This window comes from Colossoma macropomum, unplaced genomic scaffold, assembly GCF_904425465.1.
Source record: "Colossoma macropomum unplaced genomic scaffold, Colossoma_macropomum, whole genome shotgun sequence".
Classification (NCBI taxonomy): Eukaryota; Metazoa; Chordata; class Actinopteri; order Characiformes; family Serrasalmidae; genus Colossoma; species Colossoma macropomum.
Window position 1 is genome coordinate 23,939,819 of NW_023494810.1, and position 20,492 is coordinate 23,960,310.

Sequence of the window (20,492 nt, forward strand, 5' to 3'; positions counted from 1 at the left end):
AGAGTTATGTAATCCAGCTGCATAGAAAAGCTCTTCAAATGTGGAGAGCAGCCTGGGAGGGGTAGGTGGGCGGGTGGATGGGTGGATGTGTATGTGTGTGGGGTGGGACAGAAGATCCTAGAACCTGGGTTGGCTAAACATCAACTCAAGAGGGGTCTAAAGGGACTCAAAGTCAAAGGCGCTGAGTAAAGCTGTAGTAAAGGCACACACGTTCCACACACAGCAAAATGAGCGACCAGAAAGTGAGAGGTGAGCTGCTGAACTTGCCAAAGAAAAGCCTAAAGACGAACTCCTCTGGTGTAAAGGGCCTGATCCGGCAGTCTCTGGAGGCCAAGAGCTTCGCTTACTGCCCCTATAGCAAGTTCCGAGTAGGGGCCGCCCTGCTGACCCGTGACGGGACGGTGTTTACAGGTGAGAAGCTAGAAATTAAACCTGTTAACTCGAAACATACAAGTTGCTCTGAACTTGTTAACTCAATACACAACAGAAGCCAATGGGCACTTGCTTCAGCATCTCCCCTTTGACTTCTATTATAAGGTGTTTCTAGTCAAGAAGTTAGCTGTTCTTTTACTAAGTACTGGTAAACTTGTTGAAAGTATTGTCTGTGGGAATCAGTCGCATACAACAGATGCAGGAGATGGAGAATAGAGCAAAAAACACTAACATCCAGAGCTGATTCATTCCTACAGTGAAATCCAATTCAGTTTATCTAAAAGTATATTCAACAAAAGTAATTGCACAGCATCCACAGTAATTCCTCTCTACACGTAATCAACAGCTTCTCAACCCTGAGAGCAGTTAAATAATAATGCTATTGGTTACATAAGGAGCGTCAAGAGAGGACGGCGATGCTGCTGTAAGGGGTTTTTGATGCACTCAAGAATGTATTCATAATTTAGAAAAGCTTTACTCTTACACCTAATCTCAGTTAAGCTGGCTGTCAGTTAGAGAAGGAATGAAGAAGAGGAGCCACAACTCCCACCATTTCATGGCGAGAAACTGAAAAATCACCCCGCAGTGATGAAAAAATGTATATTTGATGTATGAGATGAGCAAGAGGTCACAAATGAGAAGAGGTTACAAATATATATATATATATATATATATATATATATATATATATATATAGATAGATAGATAGATAGATAGATAGACAGGCTTTAAACTATAAATAGATAGATAGACAGGCTTTAAACTCAGACAGCATCTCTCAGACCATGGTCATGTTTGTTTTTCATAATGTTCTGCCATGTTAATGATTAAGAGACAGTGAGCCAGTATTGTGCTTGTTTCTTTAAAAGGAAATCATTACATAAACAGTGAGTTGTTTCTGGTTGAAAGATTAAGTTTGATGTTTGCAGTTTGCTTCTTCCAATGGCAGACGCATCACAACGTCATAGGGGGCAGACAATCACAGGGACTCACATGGACAAATCAGCAAAATGACTAAAAAACTTCCACAATTGCTCAACTCTTCAGCCTTGAACTTTTAAGAGGCGTCTGATGTCAGAACTGCCTGACTCACTGTATTGTCAGCGCATGATAGAACAGAACAGTCTGTGAATCAAAGGACAAACCAATAACAAACAATATCTTTCACCACACAGGCACACGTGTGTCAAGTTCTTAAAAAAAACCCAGAAAGTAAAGCCTACATGCCTTCTGATAATACACAGCACTGTGCCAAAGTCAGAGTCTACCCTCCTTATATTAACTGTCACTCAAAATAGACATTAAGTACAAATATTCATGTACACAGAGGCCTCAACAACTAAACATAATATCACATTGTTCTGTGTTTTTCCTTTTTTTGGAAAGAACTGCTTTCAGTGATCTGTAGGGATATTTTTAAACACCTCCAAAGTTCAGTCTTAGGAGTTGGTTGCTTTTTCTGCTTCTCTCATGAAAACAAGAGTGGAGCTTTAAGTGCGGTTTATCTGATGGAGACAGATTTGGTGGTCTTCTAGGTCTTGCACGATTATTAGGAATCTCATTTTCTCTGTATCTTTTAATCATTTCTTAAACTTCAGTTTTGGAAAATCCAGTTTATTCTCCTTCCTTATGCAAGAGGATTATCTTATGTACAGTCTCCTCAGAAATATTTCCTAAAAAAAAATAATAATTTCTACTTAATGGCCATTTTGACAGGAAATTAAACAACCGTATGGTGGTCTCTGACTTTTTCACAGTGTTGTGTGTATACAGTGTATACGTTTATTATTTGCTCAGAAAGATACTAATGCTACAAGAAAAGCAAATAACATTAATACATTAATTCATGTCAGTGTGCATGTTTAATCAACCTTCGGCTAATCGATGCATAAAAAGAAAAGAAAAAAGTTATTTTTCTTATTTCTTTTTACTGTGATTATATAATTATAATGTTTTGTATATTGTTATATTAAAAAAATAACATTATTATATGGTTTTACTGGCAAATAAACAGTTACAGCCAAGATAAATGGTTTTAAACAAAGGTTAAGGTGCTTAGGTGCTAATACTTTTGCACAGTAATGTATATATGACATCAAACTAAAAATCAACATGCTGTTGTGTCCAATGTCAAAATAATCTCATTCTCACCACTGTGATAAAACAATGAGAGCAAAATATGCCACTTCAGAGTGATGAAAATGAAAGCTTTTTGATATCTGGTGCAACAGTGAGACAGTTTCTTAGTCTTTATCGAGTTCTTGTAATTTCACTGTTATTTACCAAATATGACAATGACAATTGACTTCCATTCCATTTTCTCTCAACAGGCTGCAATGTTGAAAATGCCTGTTACAACCTGGGAATCTGCGCAGAGCGGACTGCCATCTCCAAGGCCGTGTCAGAAGGCTATAAAGATTTCAAAGCTATTGCAATAGCCAGGTACAGTAGCTTTGGCTCCTACATAGAAAACAACCCATAAACAGGAGTTCACACTGAGGGTGGGCGCTGTAACAACATGTTGTTATTGTGATACATTATATCATGTATATCATGGTCTTGCTGGTACTTTTAGGGCACTAAACAACTGTTTGTGGTATAAAGATTTATACTCCAGTTACAGAAAACCTGTAGGCAACAACCAGTAAATAATAACTGCATAAACTGCATAGTAACAAGTAGCTGTTTGGATGTCAGTTCATTATGACATCATCTTATTTTAAGCAATTAATTAATGTTCTTCTAAAGTAATTCCTTTTAAATACATACATACATACATACATACATCATCTAAACCGCTTATCCTTCTGGGTCGCGGTGGGGTGCTGGAGCCTATCCCAGCTGTCATTGGGCGGAAGGCAGGATACACCCTGGACAGGTCGCCAGTCCATCACAGGGCAGACAGACACAGTCACACACACACTCACACCTAGGAGCAATTAAGCATGTCCAATCAGCCTGACTGCATGTTTTTGGACTGTGGGAGGATACCGGAGTACCCAGAGGAAGCCCACGCAGACACGGGGAGAACAGGCAAACTCCACACAGAAATGACCCTGGTCACCCGGCCGGGAATCGAACCCAGGCGACAGCGCTATCCACTGCGCCACCATGCCGCCCTCCTTTTAAATAGTTTAACTTAAATTGACAAAACATAATTCTACACTTTTTTCTCATGGCCTTCTTTAAATCTGACACTACTGTTTTTCTTCTTTGTATTTTGGTCATTCTAACTTGTTTCACATCTTGAAAATACATAAAGCGCCTAATTTATCAAAGTTGCGTAAAAAGTGCGCAGATTTGACCTACTTTGATGACGTACGAGCTACTCTGCGTCCGATTCGTGAAACGTTATAGGACGTGGAAGCAACCGCGATTTGAGCGTAAACGACGAATCAGCTTCAGTCCTACCAGCACCTCATTTACATATCATTTACATGAAGCAGGTAAGGAACCAATAAAACGTCAGCATTTAGCGGCGAACTCTAATAATAAAACGAGTACAGGCAAATTTCTGTTTTCTTATTCGTCAGTTTCATCTCTGGTGTGTCTGTACGATCAAACTCACATCTGGTAGAAATGTGTGTAATTTTGAGCATAAATAATTTTACAGCCTTAAAAAAGATGCTTTATTTTCTAACAAAGGATTAACAAAGTAAAACTATTATTAATTCTATACATAATACCAAAAATAACTATAATATTAAACATTTTTAACTCATGTTTATGCAGTTGAAAGTGGATGTACTCATTTTACATGCATACTGATAAAAAACTAATGCCGCTATTCAGTGGTTCATTTAACCACATATTACACTGTGCTTTTGTTTAGTACTACGGACACTGTCCAGTAAACAAATAATACAGGACACATTTTAGGAAAATAAAGTGGATGTCTCTGTAGCTAGCTAGCTAAATTTCCCGTTCCACCTTAAATAGTGCTGCAGTCAGCTCTGCTGCAGTTCTGCTGCTCCATTTAAGGTGGAACTTGAAATTTAGTAGCTAGCTAGAGACATCAGCATACTAGTAGTGATTTTTTTGCTTGTTATGAAGAAAAGGACCATAACACAGTGAAACAACATTAAACTAAGATAATACAATGGTTATTGTATGTTTTAACAGAGAAAATACTTACATCTGCGGGTTTTTTGCGCAGCTATCTTGCCGGTTTTTCTTTTGTTTCTTCATAAGACTCCGTTTGGAGTGTGCCTCTGAAAAACCTCCATGTGGAGGACCATGTAGCCCTAACACTTCGCCCTATCTTTCTATCTCAACAAAAATCGGGACACCTTACCCCTAGGTGTGAACGTGAAAAACAGAGGGGTAGGGCTAAGTGGCTGGGGCGAGGGGTGAAACGGGATTGGGCCTTGAAGAGTTGCATACTGGCCATCCTTAGTTAGTTAGCTACTTTACCTGTAAATAAGCCATGATTACTAAGCACCTCAGTCTGGCTCTAAGGGCTGAATGTGCAGCACTCATCCTCAACCTCACCCTCATCCATCTGCTTTGCTTTTTCAGCGACTTGTGTGAGCAGTTCATCTCCCCATGTGGAGGCTGTAGGCAGTTCATGAGAGAAGTGAGTGCTGTCAGAGGCAAAAACATCAAAAGTTCAGTTAAATATGTAAGAGTCTGTAGAGATATCTGTAATTTGTAACATTGTGCCTGTCTTGTGGTCAGTTTGGTGCCAGCTGGGACGTGTATTTGTCCAAGCCGGATGGTTCCTATGTGGAGATGACCGTTGAGGAGCTGCTGCCCGGGTCCTTCGGCCCAGACGACCTGCAGATGAAGAAGGTTCATACCCTTCCAAATGAATTTTAATGACCTCTGTGAGAAAAAGAGGGGAAATGGCAAAAATGTCAGGAGAAAAGCAACATAAAGGTGCACGTGAAGCTATACGCCACAATGGCATGGGCACCAAGCTTCTGTGCTTAAAGGGGAACTCCACCGATTTTTCAAAAGTTGATGGTTAGATATATTCTGTTTTATGATAGTTTCAGGATAAAGTTTTGGCTTAAATTGTCTTTTAATCCATTTATTTTAATCCATTCATGGCGGAGGGGTACATGCAGGCCAAAACAGCCCCCGAACAAAACTAATTTTTTTCCGATTTATGACCATTTTACCAACATTACATATACAGACGCAGAAGACTTGCATAGGTTGTCTGTAAGTTTCTGTACAATTAATCGCTTCATGTGAGACCACTCTGAATGACTCTTTAATCTAAAAGACTGAAATATTCACAAATTTCAAAAAAATGGTGGAATTCCCCTTTAACACTTGCTAAAAAATAAAGAGAAAACTGCAACTAAACAGCAACATCTTGAAAGAAGCAGTTCCTGGACTCATAAATGTTACTTTAGTGTTAAAAGCCGGTTCACATTATGAAGTATTAAGAACATACTGGTTTTGCATGTAAACATTTCAGTTTTACAATTTGTATATATAATTTCATATGTACATTTGCAATCTTATTTAAGAGACATTCTGTTGTGTATTAAATGAAATGGAGTAAAAAGCTGTTTCTCTATTTCATCAGAAAACCTGATGTAAAAAGTTCTGAGATGCTTTAAACTGGGTTAATACAGTGTATCAGTGTTTATATATTAGCACCGTGTTAGTGTTTATATACAGGCTATGCAAAAGTTTTAGGCATCTGAGAAAATGAGAACTAAACAGCTGTTTATTTGAGCAGTAAGCATTTATTTCTCAAAAAAAAAAAAAACAGTATTAGAATAAATACAAATTAAAGGGTTCATATAATGAATGAATTTTGCTCACTTTTTAAAAACATAAGAGTTTTGTGTCATTATGTCAAAGAACAGCACACTTGCATATATCTGCCTGTGTTTCAGCCTGGACTGCTTTTTGAATCGAGCACAATACAGTGCAGGCAATCAGAACAGGTCATTTGCAATATCAGTCTTGAAGGCATAATAACAAAAACAGCCTGTTTAATTCTAAAAGATAAAGAGAGGTTGGAAAATGGTCAGGTAAAAATGGATGATGACTGATTTTGGTAAAGAAAACCATAAGTGGAGCTCAGGGGAAACCATAAAATACAAGAAAATGTAAGATATAGGCCCTTTAATACACAATTTCTTTTGTGTTATCAGAATCCCTTCAACCCAAATTAATTTGAAGTAACCCACAGGTTGTAAGTAGTAGTATGATATAGTTTTATGATTTATGATTTTAAGTTTGTGTTTAGTTTCCGAATGTCTTTTTTTCCCCAAGAACCATCTGTTTCAAACAGATCCTGTTTAAGAGGATTACAACGTTTTTGCAATTTAGCTAGCTAGTTATTAATTATACTCTACATTAAAAACTTTCCCATGATTACATTCACACGATACATTCCATTCCATTTAGTAATAATTTAGTGGATCATCTGTCACTTTTTGTACTTATTACGTCACAAAAAAAATGCGTTATTTTTTTCATGAACAAAAATGTTTTTTAAATTAAATTTGACATTTCTATCACAGTCTCATAAACCCCCTGCAATGCCACTACAAACCCCTGGTTGGGAAACCCTGGTCTAATAAAACTACAGGCAACTGTAATTTGTGTCAACTTTATTTAAAGTTAAGCATTATGTGGGAGACATGGAACAAACAACGTATAATCTTACAAATAAAATCTCTTCTTTTAAATAAAGGGGATGTATAATTAATCTCCCGAGGTCAATATCCTAAACCGATTTTCATACATCGTTGAGAGAATTAATAATTTAGTTGCAATACCATCCTACATTCAAATAATATTCGTACTACAGTATTTTTGAACGTAGGCATGTCGAGCATGGACAACAGAAAATGCAAAGTGCAATACAAAAAAAAAAAAGAAGTGAAGAGCATAAAAGTTACAACAGGTGGGATTTAAGGAGAGGAGAGACATGCAAGCAACTAAGTCAAGTAAGTCTTCCAAACTAAGTATATGGAAACCACGAGATTTCTTTGCATGCAAGTAAAAACATACTAGGAATGGGCAATATGACGATATTTAGACTACTGTTTTCGCCATATCGCCCACCTCTAATACACAATAGCACAATCATAAACTACATCCTGGATTCTGCAGGATTTTTGTTTTAGGGTTTAGTTTGTTCATTCAAAAACATATATAACCATATGCAAATGTTTTAACACCCTGGGTCAAATTATATGTGTTGATTTTCTAACTGCAAATAACACATCTGACATTTTTCTACAAATTTTAGTACATGATTTCTGTTTATTTGAATTTAACATACTGGAAAAAAATAAAACATAAAATATAAAATGTGCCATAACTTCTGCAGAGGCCACATTTTATGTTTTATCTTTCCTCCCCAATACATTAAAGACAGCAAATAAACAGTAATTGTGCATTAAATGTGTAGAAGTGTGTCCTCTGCAGAGGATTTGTTCTTATTTTCAAATATGTAATCTGTCCAGGGGCGGCAAAACTTTTGCATACAGCTGTTTATAACCCATCCCGAATAGCTTTTCCTGCTGTTTGCAAAATTGCTTTTTCCACCCAAGAAAGACCAGATACAGAGAAATTCTTAAAAAAAATGCTACATATTGGTCAATTTTCTTAAACATAGATGTTAAAAGCAAAAGATGACCAAGCCAGCTTTAATATTGATGTGAAGTTTTTAAATTATATCACCATTTTCAGTTAAATGAAAAAGTATCACTTGTCTGCATGTTGTACCTTTAATTAAGTTTATGAGTTGTAAAACAGCTGAAAGGAAAAAAAAAAACTTGCTGTTGACATACTGGAGTAATTACCCAGATCATTAACAAGCTGGATCTCTTTAGATTTAGGAAGGATTCCAGAAATGGAGCAGCAATCTACAATGGACATGGTGGACGCAATCCTGGAAGAGCTCCAACTTAGAGATTCGTCAGATAGTACAGAAATATACTACATAATGCTTTTAAGTATAGGACCAGGAATTTTTAAAATTACTCTTAAATTCTCCATTCTGATGGCTTTCTCCTCTTTCTCACTGGGCATAAACCAGCTTTAAGAAACTAGCTCCTACAGCATAAAGCAGCAGTTAAAATGAGGTCTAAAGTCATGTGGAAATTACATGGTTGTTGCAGCCCCTCACTAGCAGCAAAAAGCACACAGGCCACTCCTTTGAAGAAACTATAGTGATTTGGGTTCAGTGCACAATCCAGAATAACGTTTCTGTAAAAGTCACAGTTTCCTAATAAAGCCTTACACACTTTACACAAACAGTGTACCAACAATTATTTCAGGTCAACATCAACAACTCCTGCTATGTGTTATCATGAGACGCCCCCTGCAGGGCAGTCTAGACCAGCTGTTTTGTAGGCAGGAGTGAACACGGCCTTGCTTGTATGAGCCACTTCCAGCCCATTCATTTCTGAGGAGTGATGGAGTCCAGATCAGGCCAGGCTGGAACATTGTGCCTGAGAAGGGTGCCCTCCATCAGCCTCTCCATCCACAGGCTGAGTCGGTCCAGTTTGTGATGGATCTGCAGAGTGGATGCTCGTTGTCGGGAGCTGCTCCTGGACCTCACCCGAGAAGCTCCACCATCCTCGTCAGACGACCTGCTGCAGTCCGGCTCGTCGCCCGTGAACACAGGCCTGAAGAGGCAGAAGTATTTCTTATGGCCGTTTAGTGCCAGCACGTAGCCAGTGTAGTCTCGTTTACAGGAGGACGCGCCCTCTTCTTCCTCATCGTCCGAAGGTCTAGCATCGGGCACCAACTCTAAGAGAGTGTCCATCCACTGGATGTGCTTGTCCACATTCAAGAAAGAGTAGTGAAGAGTCTGAGATCTAGGAGAAGCAGAAATATTTTATGAATACAGTGCTATCGGATTTTACAGGCTTTAAGTGTACTTGGTCTGTAGCAATGAATATCTGGCGCGATTTTAACCAAAAAGTTTACACTCTAATCAATCAGATTCTATATATTAACAAAAACGTTATTTGGTTTGTAATAATAGTAAAACCCATTTTGGTCATATATAAAAACTTTTTTCCTTTCAAAAACATATAGAGCAGGTTCTCCATCATGGAAAAGAACAAATTAACCATGCAAAGAACATGCAAGCATTCAAACGGTTCCTGTGAGTTGTCATGGTTCCTTATATAACCATTGCCTTTACTAAAGAATCCTTGAAAAAAAAAAAAAAACCTTGTTAAAGGTACAGAGTTATAATAAATACTGCAACTAACCAACTGTGATCAATTAATCTATCAACTACGACCGTCTGTGCCACAAGGAAGTTCTTTGTTTATGGTGCAAAGACACAACAAAAGCCATATCGCCCTCAATGCTTCCTGCAGTCACTGACGACTAAGCGACTATTAGCTAATTACTTCCGTCCTAGTTATTTTTAAAATTTGTAGTTTGCTATTTAAACATAAGTATATAAGTTCCATAAATAATTTGATAATTATATAATAAAGTACATACAGTAAATGTGTTAAAACATTTAATTTAGCCTTTATTTTGTTCACCCAAACCATCTATTTTTGCTGTCTTAAGTGAATGCACTGTATCACTAGCAGTGCAATTAGTTTGGGAATTTACAGCCAAATCAAACCTTTTCTTGCCATTTTACCTGTTTTAATGTTTGGAGTCATACACTTGAGGTAGTACAGCACATACTGACTTGCTTTGCGCCACAGAGAACACAAGCAAAAGCTTCTTTGAGTGCCTCTATACTTAAAAACTGCAAAAACTCCTTTAATGCAGAATATGCTAGCATTTTTACAGACATGGTAATTCACTCAGGATTAATATAACAACATTATTTCTATGGTTTATTTTAGATCAGGTAAAAGGCGATGTCTTTACTGATGTGGCAGCACGTAGTCTGTAAAAATAATTCACAAGGCAGATTTGGACAGGACTTAAATCACAGAGAAACACTGGTATAAATGATCTCACCCTGTCCAAAAAGAGCTTTACTTCTAACATTTAAATAAGCTAGGTGGGAAAAATAATTCACATAAAATTACAACAATCTTTTGTTGTCGATGTCAATAACTGTGGGCCAAGCCAAGCACAATTAAGCAAAAAAAGACAAGAACAAGAAGAGCACACACACAAACCAACAAAGAAAACTGCCTGCCCTCACCCTGAGAAAGAGTACACTTCTTTGGCAAACTTCTTCAGCAGAACTTGTTTGGAAGCATCAGTGAGCACCAGCACCACGTTGATGTGTCCAGGTCTCAACCTCACCAGGTTGCTGGTGTAAGTCACATCAGTCAGCTCCGTCACCTCTACAAAGTTCTTCTTAGGAGGACGGCTAGAGAAAAAAAACAAAAATTAATGCTATTTGTGGTAGGATTGTCACAAGTTGTAAGGATTTGCTTAGGAAACCCTCAAAAGGGAAATTGTTCCAATGGAAATGTTTCTTTTTTACTTTCACTGTAAAGGATAGACTGACGAATCTATCATACCTTGTTGTGTTTTCAGCATTTGGAGAGCTCTCAGCTGTCTTTGGTGATTCATTGGCTTTCTGCTTGGGTGGCTTTTCCTCACCAGAGTCACTGCAAATTGGTCCAGCAGTTAGAGCGGAATCAAAGCTAAACTGTAACACCAAAACAAGTACAAAGCCAAACTCGATGAACCACACCTTTAATGAAATCCCCAACAGTTTCCAAGTCCTACCTAAAAGCCTGAATGATGACTGTTCCAAACAGAATGAAGAGAGCAGAGAAGATCAGAGACACAATGGGCATCATCTCTCGCCTGGGGGAGACAGAGACTTTTCTGAGTTTTGAGGTGTTTCAGAAGGTTATTGAAAAATACAAGAAAAAAGCATGCACACAAGATTTACTGTTTTTATTTAAACTGAAGACCGGATGCTTTCTGTTAAAAAGTTTAATTTCCGATAAACAGCTGATACTTGAATACGTGGGTTTTTCCATTCAGCTTGAGGACCGTTTCTTAATTGTATGTATGAGGACACGAGCGCAGCTTGTTCCAGAAACCTTACTTTCTGATGATGCTCAACTCTGGATTTTCAACTGTCAACTCTCACTTTTGACTCCTGCCAAATCCAGAGCCGTTGATAAAGGGATTAAACCATTCTAAATGTAGTTTACAACCTACTGCAACTAAGAGATTTAGTCCCATGATTCAGTGGTAAAGGCTCATATGATGGAAAATAATTTTTTTATTAACAGAGATTGAATTAACATGTAAACAATATTTCAAAACCTGCCATGTACTACCCAGAGTATACAGTCAATATATAGAAACTAAAAAACAGCTGAATTCACTGTTTCTGAAGAACTTTGCCAAAATTCATATCCCAATGACGGCTGTCTTAGCTCAACTGTATTTAATCTGATGAAGATCCTTTTCGAATGTTTCAGGTTTCATAATATATCATACAACAACAAAAGTTGTTACAGTGTACAGTATTATGAAGATACATTCAGGTCCATAATTTACTGTTTAAAGTAAATGTCAGTTACTGTTTGAGAACATAAGCAGCTACAGGTGAAACACAGTGGTTCCTCTCACACTTACCAGTTGGAGTGGAGAAGGTCAAAGTACATTTGAGAGAGATAATCATAAGCGGCATTTGCCCACTGAATTAGAAACATCTATAATGAAGAAAATGAGGAAAATTACTGATTGGAAATCAAAAGTACAACTGTACTAGTACTGTACTTGCATTGGTGAACTCTGTGAAAGTCTGACTGCACAAGCAGAGTTTTCACCTTGTTCAATATTCACTCCCATTTTCAAAGTTAGCTATGAAACTGAAAAAACCATGTACAGAAGACAACACCAGTGATATATGGTTGAATGAGTGGGCTACATCCATTTCCATAGTTAGGTTACTAACCATTTCTATGGCAGTGTTAGTTTTTGATGATTTGATGAGAGGATAATCCATGTAAGCACTGCCTTCATAGCACCGTCTACTTCTGAAACTAAATCTACATCCCTGTCTGACTGACTCAGGTATGTGGACACTCACAGAAGCGAACTCATTGTTAAGTTCAGGCAGCATGGCATCGTAGGTGAGGAATGAGGGATCTCTCTGCAAGAGCTCCAGCTGCTCATGAAGGCGGTGCTTATCCTCATCACTTCCATTCCAGCCACCTGTCACTGTCCGATACAGCACCTTACCTGCAGCACTCCGCCTCTCCAGAATTATCACCTACAGAAGGATGCGTACAAAGAAAAACAGAAAGAGGGAGAGAGCAGTACCGTAGATATTACAATTGATTCTCTTTCAAATTAAAAAGGAAGCAGAAAGCATTTCACAACATGAGGGTTAAATCTGCTTTTGAGTACTTTTGCTCTGACCTGGGGAGGACTCATGTCCTCCTTTTTGAGAAGGGTATCACAGAGAGGCTGCTGCTGCCGCTGATAGACATAAGCGAATCTCAGCACCTCTTTAGTGTTGGAGGAGGCAAAGTCAAAGAAAGCATCGTTCACTGAGACAAAAGCCTCATCCTCCCCCGTGATGAGCAAGACACAGTACCTGAAAGGATGAAAGGACATGTATATCTGGCACTTTTTAAAAAAAGTAGTAGTTCTAAGTAAGGATTTGAGAGTTCTCTGCAAGACCTATTCTTAAAAAAGTCATTATTTAGAAAAAAAAAAAAAAGAAGTCATTATTCTTAAAAAAAAGTCATTATTTAGAAACCTACATGCATCAGCTAGGCTAAAACAATTGCAGAAACAGAAAAAGAAGGTTTAGCAGAGGGTAAACTTCTTAAGCATTACAAACTGTGGATTTGTTTATGTCTAAAACCAGGAAAACCCAATGTGGAAAGAGAGAGATGAGTAGGTTTCTTACTTTCGGCGCCGGTGGAACTGTTTCACTGGACACAACTCATCAAAGAGCTTCTGGTTTACCAGCCGAGGCACCAGCAGGAAACGGTTGTTGGAGACAAACTCATCAATGATCTGCTTCTTCATTCCCCTAAACTGTGGGACAGAACAAAATAAGCTACTTGAAAGCCCTGGAGAATAAAGGGATATGCTCATACACACTACTGTTCAAAACGTTGGAATCACCGTTCAATGGTCTGGCTTGTTTTGTACATTTTTCTTGGATTTTATTTTCTTCCCTGAGGCCCATTTTTATTTGTGTAGGTTTATGCACAAAAAACATCAAAATTAATTTTTGCTCTGTTGCTCTAAAGGCTTAATCGTCATGAAGAAGCAACTCCTCCTTTTAAACTTTCCAGTGAATGTGTAGAAAAACCCCTGCTTCACTTGGTGCTGCATTGCTGATACACACGAGGAGAGGTAGTTGCTAGGATACGGACTAAAACAGCCAGAGCTGAAAGTCAAACAAAACGTACAGTTTCAATCTTCTTTTGCACAAGCGCTGCATCATATAACCATGAACATGCTGCACCAGTCATTATATTACAGAGCTAATTTCTGCTAGCGGGAATATTAGATTTTCTGTTGTATATCAGTATCAAGCTAACAGCGATGGAGCTTTTCTTCTACACTGGGTTCAATATCACTCGAGCCCACACACAAACGTTTGACAAACAAAGCCTGTAACAGACATTCAGTATAGTTAATCAATTAGTAAATACTTCAAGCTAAAAGCTTCACTTAGAATGCTACTGAATTCATCTGCCATTAGCAGTCTGCTGAACTGCTTGTTAAGTAAAACCATGTTCTGAAGTAAGCCTTTTGTGGCTTTTACTTCAAACACGCACATATACGACTTCTTCACCTTTTTGATGGAGAAAAAGTTCTCTGTCTGCTACTCTTTCGGCTCTGCTGTGGCGGTTTTGACTGTTTACAAGCTCCGCTCAGAAGAGAGAATTCATCAACTCATCAGAGCGCATTGGGAGCTTATGAAAACAGAGCTCCTCTGTTTCTGAAAAAACCTCCAGTGAAACTTCAGCTTGTTTGACTAAATTGCAGTGATGGTATTTCAAAGTGCCCACGATAATATTACTGGGCGCATTGCATATTGTGGTATGCTGAATACCGTCATAAGTCTAGTCATAAATTTTGATTAAAAGGGGACAAAACCCCCTTGCTGCAATCTTTCTGACAGAAGACCGTGTACACCAGCATTTCACAAATCCAATCCTTCATAAAATGAGTTAGTTGACACTGGGCAGTAGGTGTTACCTGTATGACATCTGCAGGTTTCTCTGTGTTCTCCTTAAACAGGAGCATGGTAGGAGCGTATGTGTTGATGTTGAACTGCTGCAGGATGCGTGTCGTCTCAGTCAGGCCCTGGTCTACGTACCCAAACCTCACAAAATCCCGATAAGCAAACGCTGTGAGCTACAAGCAGAAGAGCAAACCAGGACAATTTAATACCCAGAAATCAGTCACATGTGCATATCTGAACTTATAATATTTGAGTCAGTGCATTTTACAGCATGAAAATAACCTCTTACCTTATACAGTAAAGGCACTGTAGGCACTGTGTCAAATAGCAGCACGCTTGGTTTGTTCTCTTCACGCCAACCGTTCAAAAACTGCAAGTAGTTATCATCTGTCACCTTGGGAAAAAGTTCAGAACATTTTTTAAATTGTAAAAATAAAAGGCATTGTTATTATGACCAAAAGTTCTTAGCATTGTTCCACACTTACATGCTAACACAAACTGCCACAATAAGAGCAATTTATCACTACTCTCCAGCACTGGGATCCATCACCTTCTAAAGCGATGGAGTAGCATCCAGTACAGTTTGAATAAGCTGAAGAGACATTTGTGATCCAGAACTGATCATCCTACATCAGTATCTGACCTCACTAAAGCTCTTATGGCTGAATGCAATCTAATTGTCACAGCAATGTTTCAACATGTAATGTGTAAAGTCTTCCAAGAAGAAAAGAGGCTGTTAGGGCAGCAAAGGGGGACAAACCTCCTATTCAGATATCAGGAAATACAGGATAAGCAGATGTTTATATACTTTGACATACAGTGAACTTTGGATAAAGATCTAACCTTCTCCACTAGTCTCTGTGGTAGTAGGCTTTCTATAAACTGCCTCAGGTACTCCCTGGATATAGCATAATGGAAGAAGGTCACTTTGCCATTAATGAGCCCCAGAATAGAGGGGGTGCGGTGGGCGCCAAGATGGTTCGCCAGCCGCTTTTCATATCCAATGTCCACTATACCAATGCCCACACCTAAAACCAAGACAAAAACAGATGTTAAAAGTACACGCACAAACGTCAGAAGTTTGTGAAAATAATAAAAGAGCATCTTCAGTTTTTCTTTTTATAAAACTATTCTTTAAATTATACTGAACAATAGGGCTGTTAATTGAGAAAAAAGTCATAAATACTGCAACACTTGGATAAAGAAAAAGTGAGTCCGAATTTACCTAGATGAAGAGCTAATTCTCTGACTTAGAATCGGAGGCACTGACCACATGTACACAGTGTCATATCTACTATGCGTGAAGCTGGCCATCAGTATTTTGTGAGATGCATTACGATTGGTTATATGCATGACCATGTGTACACACTTTCTCGCACCAGTTTTTCTTGTCTGATGGGAAACCAGCTTTTGCAAGCAGTTATCAAGTTTTCTTTGAAAAATTTAACAGCTATTAAAGGAGACAGGATGTAGCCCTTTTTTAAATGTCATCCGTCCCTTCACGGCCCATAAAAATAAGAGTTTGTGGTTGGTTATTTTGCATGTCAGTCAGATGTCCCTTTACTGTCAAAGCAGGCAGTTCTTGGGAATAGGGAGCAATAAAGGCTCTTGACAATGGACAGACATCTGGCTTATGAGACTACTCTAGCAGCGGTAAAGGGGGTATGTTTAGAAGACTCAATAACATGTGTAGGGCTGCATGATATGGCAAAATACTAGAGATGGACGATGATATCTAAATCAAATCAGTATATCTGCTTTAAAAAAACAGATCAGCATCAGATAGATATTTAGATTTGACCAATATTTCAAACGTATACCTACATATATATGACATTTTTACACTCCATAAGAGAAGAACGTTTAGGCAGTGCTACTGTGTACTAAAATGAAAGGAGGCAGCAGTACTGGAACTGTGGGCCAATGCAAATATCCAACATTTTTCATGTACATATCTGCTCATGCAGACACAAACATTTTTTAAAAACACAGGAATTGGAACTACATCTGCCTGGATTCGCCTTACGAAGAAAACTGACATTTATAAGTAGAGGGTTGCAAATGCATGTCAACATTTTAGCAGCATTGACTCAACATTCCACTCTTCCAGAGTACAATAAATACATGATTAAATATTGGTTTGAAGTATCAGTGAAACTTACTATTATTGCATCTGTAATTCTACAAGAATAAATGTTACATTTCTTTGTAATGCTAATTTAGGTAGACGTAGTCCTAATTTCTACATTTTATAAGTGTTTGTGTATAGGTGTTGCCAGATTACATGAAAAAAAAAAAACAACAGATATTGGCATCAGCCCAAGATTCCCATATGAGTGCATACAAAATATCCTATGGCAATTATTTTACTACAAATTGCAACTATGATATACCATCTAATATATTCAAAACACATCAGTTTATGTGATGTGTTAAGGTTTGGCTGGCATTATTTTTGACCAAAATTATTTGTTTGTGGGATCATATGAATTCTTTGACTCATTCAAACACCCGAAGAACATCTATGACTATTCAGCATTCTCAAAGTAAATGATAAATCATTGTGCAAATGGTCAGGCTGATAGCCCAATAATGATTACGGAACAATATATTGTGTCCCAACTGAAAAGCAAACTACAAAAAGTTTTTTAAAGCATTGTGCTGATGTTGCTCTTCAGATAGTTTCATTAAATATGTTTTAAAGCACATACCTAAAGCCTCCAGCTCCTGAATTGTTTCTTTCCATATTGGCTCAATATGGATGCAGGTGAAACACCACTCTGATGTTATCTTTATTAGGTAGGGCCTCTTGAAGCTATCCGGCACCACCTCGTTCATGTAATGCTCATAGCGAAGAAGGTGCTTGCTGTCTGTGAAATCTCGTGTCGACTGTGTGAAATGAAAGAAGGACTGGTCGAAGTAAAAGCTGTCATGGAAGTGCCGGAAGCCCTGTGGTGCCTGACCGTGGTGCTGGTTCTCGTCTGTCTGACCAAACCAGTCATAGTTTGCTCTCCGCTCCTCATTTGACAGAATCTGCAGAAAACAAGGAAGATTAAATGTATATACAAGCGTCAGAGAAAGAGAGTGGACATTCTAATCCTTTAGATGTATCAGTTTTGTTTAATATTCTAGGATTTTAACTTAATAGTACTATTTATAGAGTGTCTTCCTCAAACTCAAGGACAAGGTCATTGTTCTCAAAAGAAGTAACTTACGGGCCTCTGTGGTGTCCTAAAATATTTATTTGGCCAAATATTATGCCAAGGATCTTCAGATAACATGTCTGTATGGCAACTTACCTCATATGATTTAGTAATCTTGATAAACATATCTTCTGCACCTGGATCTTTATTCTTGTCTGGATGCCTACAATAAAGCATAATGCATTTAACATGCTAATGGGAAAATACTCCTGGGCTACACATTCTGATCGTGAACTGCAAATTGGTACCTTTGCTCATCAAAAGGATCAGAATTAAATACAAATTAAAATTTGCACCATCCTAGCATCATTACTTACCACTCCCTGGCAAGCTGCTTGTACGCCTTCTTGATTTCAGCTTGACTGGCGTGTCTAGACACTCCAAGGACTGTATAAGGGTTGAATTCAGAAGCTGCTGCTGCATTATCTAACAGTACCAGAAGAGCAGACAGCCAGAATAACCGCTTTAAGAACGGCTTCGGGTCAGCTCCCATCTTCTCAGACTTGGGCAGGGAAGCTATGGAAAGAACAGAAACCAAAACTCTCACCTCAGTCATCTGATCTAATGCAGAACAGGACTAACTAGGGTAAAGTGTAATGAAACTGAAAGCTCTTTTTGAGGTTCTAAACACGACATAAATGACATCTCATTAAACCAAAAAAGAGAGAAGCCAGGACTGACAATGACAGTCACTGAGGGTTCAAACATTAACTTAGTTTTTTAAAATGTCAGTCAGGCAGCTCTAAAACCAGCTTCTCTGACACATTTTTCAGGATGACAGGGCTTGCAGAGCTGCAGTCCCCTCTCTATAAAAAGCGTGTTAGCTTATTAAACAGCCAAAATGACTGAACTGCCCATCATTTCATGCTACAGTCATATTTAGCAGCTAGCTGTTCTAGCGAGCGTTACGTGAAACGACAAAACCGAACTCGAACAAGACACACCCTAACACAACAGGCATAACTCAAAATCTGAATAAATACGACAAATTATTTAAACTGGAGAACAAATTTGACAAAGTGCCTACGGCTGGCAACTGCCCGGGAAGGTAGCTAACTAGGTAGGTAGCTAGCCTAGGTAGCCTAGCCGGCAAGAGACGGTTAACTTTAGCCGGCAAGCTTAGCATGATAGACTTGGATGCTTTGGCCAAACAGGACTGAAATGACGGACACGACACAGCAGCAAACGCTCTGAAGACGACAAACTGAAAGGAGGATACTGTCAGAACCTTAATTCGAGCTCTTTGCATAATCGTAAACAGTCAAATTTCAGCCGTGAAGCTTCCAGGTCAGACCCACAGAGGGCCCCGATGCTCTCCGGCAGTTTTCCTTATGTTTCCCTGAGGGAGGGGAATGGAGGAAATCCACACTTCACGATAAAAGCCCCACGGACACTCAGAAAACAACAAAAACACACCAGTCTAATTAAATCACGCTCTGCCTTTAACACAAGTGCATTCACTGCCATATAGGCAATTTAGGGGCCAGAATAGCTCGACACTGATTTGAATAAATTAATTGCTAATAAAATAACATTCCTGCAGGGGCGTAGCCAAGGGGTGGCCAGAGTGGCCTGTTTCATTCTGACGTCTCATGACGTTTTTATATCAGTATTTAAATCAGTCAATCTTTATTTAAGTGTAGCCGAGCCTATACAGAAATCAGGGGCTGAAGACATAGGAGTAGTGAAAAAAATTAAATTGTAAAAACATAACAAATACTTTGATAAAAACATATCAAAATACATTAAAAATATATTAATAGAAATGAATTAAACAAACAAACAAACAAATAAATAAATATTAATATGTAACAGTGAAAAAATAGTCTGCCATCAGAGCAATTAGCAGTCAGTCATGATCTAAGGTAATCAGTGTATCTCACAGGAGAATGAACGCTGCACAAAACCTTAATGTTATTCTTGTTCATTTTGCTTTTGGAAGCAGTTAACATTAGTTTTCTACATTAAGAGAACATTTAAACTGCATTTACTCTACATCAGTCTATTACTGTATTTTTTGTTACACATTGTGGTTTATGTGAATTACTGTAACATTACTGTAACTGAGGGTTTTAACAGTGTTCTGCAGAGAGCAGAAATAGTACAGGAAACAAAACATACAATATATTTCCCATGTAACATTATAACCACACTACTAATTTGGCCTGTACTCTTCAGCAGAGCTGCTTTGTGAACTACATTATTTGAAGTAGGCTATATGACTGTAAGATAAGTTAACTCAAAAAATAAATTTATCATTTATCATATTACCTAAATACTGTTCACAGATGAGCACATGTGTGTGTTTGATGATGCAGGCTGGAATTCATCCACTCAGAGGTGAATCCAGTGGTGGGTTTCTGCTAAAGGTACAGTAGGTTAGCGTGTTACCCAGACAAATATTATGCTCATGATACTCATGATGTTACCTCACACCTTTTTGTCCCTAGCAGTCTGCCATCCAAATAAATCACTAGGTCTAACCTGGCCACCCCACTGAAAACCTTCTTAAACACCCCTGCCTGCTTGTCTCATATGAAAAGAAATACTAGTATATGACTATAGAACAATACAACTTGTATATTAAGTCCCCTTGTGTATGTCCTCCCCCTGATCAAATGACAGGGCCAGTTTTCATCTCAACAAATTTACTGACCAGCTATGCTCTAAATGTATGCATCATTATCCTGTACATGCTAAACTCATGCACAAATCACATGTATAGTATTACAGGAATATAATACGTATGCAAAAATGCTAAAGATCAT

At 38.3% G+C, this 20,492-nt stretch overlaps 2 protein-coding genes across 2 annotated transcripts; one reads left to right on the forward strand and one right to left on the reverse strand.

Annotated features, from left to right (window-relative positions):
- The first annotated feature begins 89 nt into the window (after positions 1–89).
- cdab (cytidine deaminase b) lies at positions 90–7,278 on the forward strand. The gene is made up of 4 exons (XM_036559987.1): positions 90–411; positions 2,763–2,874; positions 4,951–5,008; positions 5,110–7,278. The coding sequence occupies exons 1-4, from the start codon at positions 228–230 to the stop codon at positions 5,248–5,250; spliced, it is 495 nt and encodes a 164-aa protein (XP_036415880.1). The 5' UTR covers positions 90–227; the 3' UTR covers positions 5,251–7,278.
- A 1,296-nt stretch (positions 7,279–8,574) lies between these two features.
- On the reverse strand, positions 8,575–19,058 carry dnajc16l (DnaJ (Hsp40) homolog, subfamily C, member 16 like). The gene is made up of 15 exons (XM_036559984.1): positions 18,953–19,058; positions 18,042–18,240; positions 17,821–17,887; positions 17,233–17,554; positions 15,365–15,549; positions 14,811–14,915; positions 14,536–14,694; positions 13,229–13,359; positions 12,733–12,910; positions 12,401–12,583; positions 11,944–12,020; positions 11,077–11,157; positions 10,866–10,955; positions 10,541–10,711; positions 8,575–9,230 (listed from the first exon to the last, which is right to left on the reverse strand). Exons 2-15 carry the CDS (start codon positions 18,215–18,217, stop codon positions 8,810–8,812), a joined length of 2,346 nt encoding a protein of 781 aa, XP_036415877.1. The 5' UTR covers positions 18,218–18,240; positions 18,953–19,058; the 3' UTR covers positions 8,575–8,809.
- Positions 19,059–20,492: the final 1,434 nt, after the last annotated feature.